Raw genomic sequence first — 7,439 nt, forward strand, 5'->3', positions numbered from 1 at the left:
GTCTGAAAGTCACAAAATAGCCAGGTGAATTTCCAAACATTACGTCAGCAGTTTTATTCCTAACCATTTTTTACCACGGAGAATCTTTATTCGGGACAGCAGCAATTTCAACGATGCAACCTTTTGACGACGACCTTAGAGCAAGAGTCACGTTGTTTTGATTTTAGAATAATTTTAGAGCAATTTTAGAACAGCTTAGCTTATTTTTGGCGATGCAATCTTTCAACGCTGAGACTATATTATCAAAAGCAATAGAACAGATTTTTACATCAAGAATTGTCTCATCATTGGTTAAGAAATTGCGTTACACCACCATGTTCGCTTAAGTACGCCTGAATCACCGAATATTTCGTCTACGCATCCTAATCGCCTTTCTTTGTAAATTACTCAAATCCGCTACAAGATGTTGATATTGCTGGGAAGCTCGTGGTACAATTTCGCTTACTATCATTTTTTAGCTGCTTAACATTCACTCCCCTTGTGTGGTGCCTAATTCATAAAATCACTAGCAGCAGTCATAACAATGTTCGGCCGCGTGCTCCGCAGTACGAAGCTCATGGCGCTTCCTGCTCGCCAAAACGCTCAAGTGCGTCGTCTTAACCTACATGAATTTCAATCGCTCGAGATCATGAAGGGATTTGGCGTCGCAACACCTCTGGGTATTCCTGCCGACACGCCGGCCGAAGCCAAGGCCGCATTTAAAAAGATCCGCGGCGACCGTGGTCCGTATTTCTATTTGTCATTGAGCTGTAGAAATATTGATTTATAAACTGATAATTATGGTATAACATTACAGAGGGTGTAGATGTTGTGATTAAGGCGCAGGCGCTTACGGGCGGTCGTGGCCTTGGTACATTTAAGAATGGGTTCAAAGGTGGTGTGCACATGTGCACAAGACCTGAGCAAGCTGAAGAATTGGCCAAAAAAATGCTTGGGGAGACTTTAGTGACCAAGCAAACAGGTGAAAGAGGCATTAAAGTAGCCAAAGTCTTCCTCATGGAGCGCGTTTGGATGCGTCGTGAAATGTATTTTTCTATTCTGATGGACCGTGCGTCCCAAGGTCCCGTTATGGTGGCCTCACCTGCGGGTGGAACATCCATAGAAGATGTGGCTGAAGCCACACCGGAATTGATCTTTAAGGAGAGCATCGATATCTCCACGGGTCCAACAGATGCACAAGTAACGCGTCTTGCCAAAGCTTTGGGCGGTGAAGGTGAGGTACTAAAGAAGTTAGAGACACAGATTAAAAATCTGTACAAGATGTTTGTTGGTGTCGATGCAACGCTTGTTGAGATCAATCCATTGGCTGAAACTCGTGAAGGAGAAATCTTTGCTTGTGACGCCAAGCTCAACTATGATGACAACGCGGCTTTTCGTCATAAGGACATCTTTGCGAAACGTGATAAGACCCAAGAAGACCCCCGTGAAGTGGAGGCCAGTGCTTATGACCTGAATTACATTGGTTTGGACGGTAACATTGGCTGTCTTGTGAATGGTGCTGGATTAGCAATGGCTACAATGGACATTATCTCCCTATACGGTGGTTCGCCTGCAAACTTCCTAGATGTGGGTGGAGGTGCATCGGAAGCGCAAGTTAAGAAAGCGTTTGAGATTCTCGATGGCGATAACCAAGTCAAATCGATCCTCGTAAACATTTTTGGCGGAATCATGCGCTGCGATGTGATCGCTGCTGGTATAGTGGCAGCCGTGAAGGATTTAGGCCTAAAGAAGCCGGTGATAATTCGTTTGCAAGGCACTAATGTCGAACCTGCGCGCAAAATCATTGCCGAGTCGGGTATCAAAATGATTGTCGCCGACGATTTGGAGGATGCAGCTGAGAAGGCTGTGAAAATTGCCGACATTGTCGCACAGGCGGAAAAAGTGAAAATTGGCGTTGAATTTGGTGTGTAAGTTTGCAATGAAAGTCAAAACAGAGGATTTGCTGGATGAATAAAGCATTACCATGATTCAAATGTGAAGAGTCTTCGTCTGCAATTGTTGTAACAAATGTAAGCAGTCTGAACAGACATTTGATATTAAATCCAATCAGTGGTTGAAATTATAGTAAGTGCATAATCATAAAGTGATTTTGTTTTCAACTCTACTTAGTCTCTCGTCCAGAAGTCATTGTCGTGACTATCCACTCCATACCTTCTTGCAAACCCTCGCCCGTCTTGGCCGAACAAGCCTGAATGTGCCACGTACGGTCGCGAATCGTCGCAAGATTAAGTGCAGTGGAAATCTCCCCTGATGGCAGCGCATTAAGCAAGTCTTGCTTATTAGCAAACACAAGGATCGGTACATTCGAAAGCTTTTCTTCCTCCAAAAGAGTAACTAGCTCCAACCCTGTCTCTTCAAGACGACGACGATCTGCACTGTCAATAACGTAGATCTACATAAAATGATTAATTCTACACATAAGTCAATACGCATGGAGGTCAATCATGCTGCAACGCACCAAAGCATCCGTTTGCTCGTAATAATTACGCCAATACGGACGAATCGTCTTTTGACCACCAATGTCCCACATATTTAGCTTGAAACCATCAACCTGAAGACTCTTGACATTAAACCCTTGTGTAGGCATGATATGACTTATATCCTCTTCCGACAATTTCTTTAATATGGTTGTCTTGCCACCATTATCCAGTCCTAAAACAAGAATACGTGCTTCACTGTCGTCTTTCTTCAGTTTCCTTAAAAGATTCAATAGACCCATAATCACTTGTTTAGTAGTAACAAGAATTCGACCACGGCGAGCTTTTTCAAGAGTAAGAGATGGCGCTTCGTTACATAGCTACGTTCCATTATTAAATGAACGATCCGTTTCGAAACGACGAGGCCCAAAAGCGAATATAAAGTAATTTGATGTGGCAGCTGAACACCTGTAATGTACGAATTTACGATTGGTTGGGTGAGCTCAAACAAAAATCCGGTAGCTTCAGATTGATGGCATTAGTCAATTTTCAGTGCGAGAAGCATTTTAGCTTGTACAGACTCAAATGATGGTCGCAAACATACCAAGATCTGCTCTGAAGTTTTGTGAGGAAATCCTCTCGGTAACTCGAGAGATGAATGCACTGATGAGTTCACAACTTATGTCGCTATGTTTGTTGCTTTTTAGATTTAGTGCTTGTTTTAACGATTAGATTTAAATACTGCTGTAAGAAGTGCAGAGTTACTTGGCACCGCAGTAGGTTACCTACCTATGATCTTTTCATATGGCGTTCGCAATAGTCAATAAGGCTACAGAATATGACCACAATTACTGCTCTATATCGTTCTTTGCCAGAAAGCGTGTCGACAATGGTAGACCACGATGTTACCATGTATGTGCCAGCTTTACGCTTTATGTACGTGGCTGCACCTCCAAATATCGACGGCAAGTTCCTGAATGCTTATTACTTAGAATAACATTTTATTCACTCCATGGACGCTGTGAGTTCTCGGGTTTCACTTCGCATGGAAAAAAAGTGCGGCCACCATTAACGTGAAAAAGCGTACACATTTTCAATACTAAACTTTGAGACATCGAACGCATTGAAGCGCTCTCGGATTCAAATAGCAACAAACAATGTGCCTGTCCATTACATTGAAAGCCAGTTGGCACAGAATTTTGCTCTCCATGATGTAAGCTTCATATGTTTAATGGCGCTATCAATTAAATCATTTTTGTATCCTTTTGCGATTCTCCCTCTTCATCACCGATTCTTCGATAATGCAATGCAGACAAGGCACTTGTGTAGTATTTGAGTGCGAAAGTTACAAGTCTTCAAATCTCCAAAGCGTTTAGCTGTTCAACACCGATATTTTGTGTTTAAGCTTACTTCACCTCATCTATGCTTTGTGTGAGTGTAGGAACACTTGTCGCCACACAATACGCTAGCATCTGACAAAAAATGACAGCATTCCCATAACTCCTTATTGCAGGATTGTTCTAGCTGAAATTTACTTAGCAAGACACTTTCTAAATATCATGAGAGGTTTGAGCCATTTCATATCCCCAATTTGAAGCGGAATCTCTTTTCACTCATCGTATCTGGTACAAAGTCGGCACCAATGAATAGATTGCATTAAGAGATGTTCAGGCAATGCACCTGTCCAGTACCTAAATTAGAATTTTAGCGACATAATTGGCAATATCGGAGTCCATCAAGGATAGCGACAAGCAGAGTCCAAGTTTTTTATAAATATCTAGTGCACGTTTGTGATTGCTAATGCTGTAAATTCTAGCTAGCTACACCAGTATGTTGGTTGAAACTTTAGTCGTAGCGAGTTACGGTCTATTGTTGAATCTCAAGAGCTAAAGAGGTTAGATGATGAATGATAGAGAAAAAGGAAAAACGATCTTTATTTAACTTTTCCCCTGACTGCTACGCAGCATCAATGCTATATCGTGATAGTTGGAACCTTCGATGAGGCTTGTTTATCAGTCAATTTAGCATCAGGCGCACGAGCCATGACCTAAACAAGCTTTTTCACAGCAAAAGGCGAGATTCCCTTCTTGCAAACCTTCGCAGCAAAGTAGTTTTGCCGAGCTTGTATCCGTTAGGCATTGGTGAATGCAACTATCTGTACCATCAGAGGTGGCAACAAGACCAGCAAGCCAGATAAGGCAAATCGTGAGCTTCATGGTTTGCCGTATGAAATTGGGACAGAGTTGAGAGGCCTTTGTCAAAATGACGAGTGAGATTATATACCTCAATCTACAGACAGATTTCGCAGCAAATCATTTGACTGGTCCGAAGAAAATCAGGAAAATATATAGTCCAAGATTTCTGACAAAGCAGAAAACGGACGTGATTTTGCAATCCCCTCCCCGGCACAAAAACTTGATGGATACGAATTGCGTGTTGAAGATGGAGGAGAGACCAGTGTCGATGTCGCAATTCCATAAATTATTGCTTGCCTTTTACTACAAATTTCTGATCAGGTCATTTCTTTTGATAAAAAAAATGAATCGATTACACACCCCTTCAAATCGATATCAATAACTTAAGGTAATTGATATTCACCAATGAAGAGATGAGTAGGTCACGGGTTAAGGTTTGTGATTATGTCAATAGCGGGTACGATCAGATTGTGTAGATTGAATCTCATTGATGATTACCCGCTTGTTTATCTGCCGAATAACTTTATATATATTGATGACTTCTTCTGGATTCATCTGGCAAAAGAATGCACCATATACCCTAGTGCAGATCATGCAAGGAAGTTCTGCCATTGAATTTGAAAATCTTTCTGAACTTCTTTGACCGTCTGCTTGGAATCACTCCATCAGGGTGTTGCATAAGAAATATTCTGATTAGAGCAGGGAAAACCCCCTATCACCCGAGTTTTTTTAAAGACTGTACTATATGCAACAGCAAAGCCTGCAGTATTGTGCATGGCTAGGTTCATGCAAGTACTTACTTCGAATGTGTTTTTGAATTTTCTTGATCAACGTGACATTTTAGCTCACCTGAAGCGAAGAAAGCTGAAGTTGTTGCATTTAAAACTTCAGTCTTCTGAATTTATAATAACAACTTGTTCAAAAGATAAATCTATTAGATGAGCCGAAAATATGATTACATTTGTGTCGACTGATTAAAAAAGCTGTCTAGTGACGTTTAACGCCTGTATGCTAAGAATTGTGAATTTACCAGCTTGACGTTTTCCCGCTATGAACGTATATGATAGTGTGAGTTGAACGTACCCGGAGACGTCGATGAAGATTGCAAGATTGCAGCTGTCATGATCTTAGAGAGAGGGCCCCCCGTCACCGCATCGATGAAAGATATCATACCTTGGGCATAGTCAAGTAAGATCTTCTTTCTTGATGGACGGATAAGACTTGATCGCAAGCAGTACGCTTGGTTAGGTGATGCAAACACCCACAACAACCTACGCTTCAACGTTTCATTCGTCGGAATGACACGCTCACGCACTGTCTCCTAGCTGTGAGACCACTCGTGTAACGGTCTGACGCTTCGTCCGAATGTAGCCAAATTTATGGTCTCGTCTCTGCCCGTGAAGGGTTTAACGCTAAACATAAGCCGTCTAAAGATGGGAGCCGGTTGTGTTTCCACCGAAGCATGGTTAAAGTCATCTTTGTGGTGACGCTTTAGCACACACTCAGAACTGGAGAAAGATTGAAACTTCCGGTCTTAGGCTGTAAATTATACCACTCGGAGCCAAAGCGAGAGATGAGCTTACCAGAAGAGCACAGTACAATCGTCGAACATTTTGTGTTCCAACCGCACCAAGGATACAGTCTCGTAAGATTCAGTCGTCGGATAGACGAGACATGCTACAGAATGCTACCAAATACCACGGAGCTGTTGAGTACATATAACAGAAAAAGCTGCTACTCATTCATTCCGCGTCAACTAGCGCACAAAAAATTGGTTCATACGCTTCACCATAGACAAAACTGAGAGCGCTTCAAGCGACAAACTACTTAGTAGCCTTTACCTTTGGATAATACTTCTGTATGTATGCATCAAGATGAAATATCACCGCATCTAATTGAGACTGTTGACAGAGGTCTGTGCGATCATGTGCTGGTTCAATTACCACCTTAGTATCATTTTCCAACGAAAAGTAGCAGCGTTACTACAATCAATTATTAAGATCTATGTTTGTGCGTGTTTCGTCTGTCTGTGTTGCTTTTGTACATTCAGGTTTCAGACATAGCATTGGCCACCCCGCTTGAATATTATGTCATTGAGATACTAACACAGATCTTAAGACTAAGCTCCATTCCAGTATCGATCGCGATTATAAGTGATTTAACGACCTTTGTACTTATCGCACACACTCGATTAATGGCGCTTCGTCACATAGCTACGTTCCATTGAGGCCCAAAAGCGAAGATAAGGTAATTTGATGTGGCAGCTGAACACCTGTAATGTACGAATTTACGCATAGCTTCAAATTGATGGCATTTGTCAATTTTCAGTGCGAGAAGCATTTTAGCTTGTACACACTCAAATGATGGTCGCAAACATACCAATATCTGCTCTGAAGTTTTGTGAGGAAATCCTCTCGGTAACTCGAGAGATGAATGCACTGATGAGTTCACGATTTTTGTCGCTGTGATTGTTGCTATTTAGATTTAGTTGCTTGTTTTAACGATTAGATTTAAATACTGCTGTAAGAAGTGCAGAGTTAATTGGCTTCGCAATAGGTTACCTACCTATGATCTTTTCATATGGCGTTCGCAATAGTCAGTAAGGCTACAGAATATGACCACAATTATTGCTCTATATCGTTCTCTGCCAGAAAGCGTGATCAAATCGATCGACCATGGTAGACCACGATGTTACCATGTATGTGCCAGCTTTACGCTTTAAGTACGTGGCTGCACGTTCCTGCTAATTACTTAGAATAACATTTTAGCCAATCCATAGACGTTGTAAGTTCTCCGTCGTTGAAAAAAAGTGCGGCCACCGTTAACG

General features: G+C 41.8%; 3 protein-coding genes across 3 annotated transcripts; 2 read left to right on the forward strand and 1 right to left on the reverse strand.

Moving 5' to 3' along the window:
* Window positions 1-523: 523 nt before the first annotated feature.
* On the forward strand, window positions 524-1,911 carry PHALS_04807 (succinate-ligase; the record flags this gene model as incomplete). The annotated part of the gene is made up of 2 exons (XM_024718650.1): window positions 524-722; window positions 797-1,911. The coding sequence occupies 2 exons, from the start codon at window positions 524-526 to the stop codon at window positions 1,909-1,911; spliced, it is 1,314 nt and encodes a 437-aa protein (XP_024584028.1).
* Window positions 1,912-2,101: 190 nt separating this feature from the next.
* Window positions 2,102-2,719, reverse strand: PHALS_04808 (adp-ribosylation factor-like protein 3-like; the record flags this gene model as incomplete). The annotated part of the gene is made up of 2 exons (XM_024718651.1): window positions 2,102-2,392; window positions 2,459-2,719. The coding sequence occupies 2 exons, from the start codon at window positions 2,717-2,719 to the stop codon at window positions 2,102-2,104; spliced, it is 552 nt and encodes a 183-aa protein (XP_024584029.1).
* A 283-nt stretch (window positions 2,720-3,002) lies between these two features.
* Window positions 3,003-3,442, forward strand: PHALS_04809 (uncharacterized protein; the record flags this gene model as incomplete). The annotated part of the gene is made up of 4 exons (XM_024718652.1): window positions 3,003-3,042; window positions 3,125-3,163; window positions 3,238-3,329; window positions 3,410-3,442. 4 exons carry the CDS (start codon window positions 3,003-3,005, stop codon window positions 3,440-3,442), a joined length of 204 nt encoding a protein of 67 aa, XP_024584030.1.
* Between the last annotated feature and the right edge of the window lie 3,997 nt (window positions 3,443-7,439).

Source organism: Plasmopara halstedii, assembly GCF_900000015.1.
Source record: "Plasmopara halstedii genome assembly, contig: Scaffold_2680, whole genome shotgun sequence".
In the NCBI taxonomy this organism is placed as follows: Eukaryota; Oomycota; class Peronosporomycetes; order Peronosporales; family Peronosporaceae; genus Plasmopara; species Plasmopara halstedii.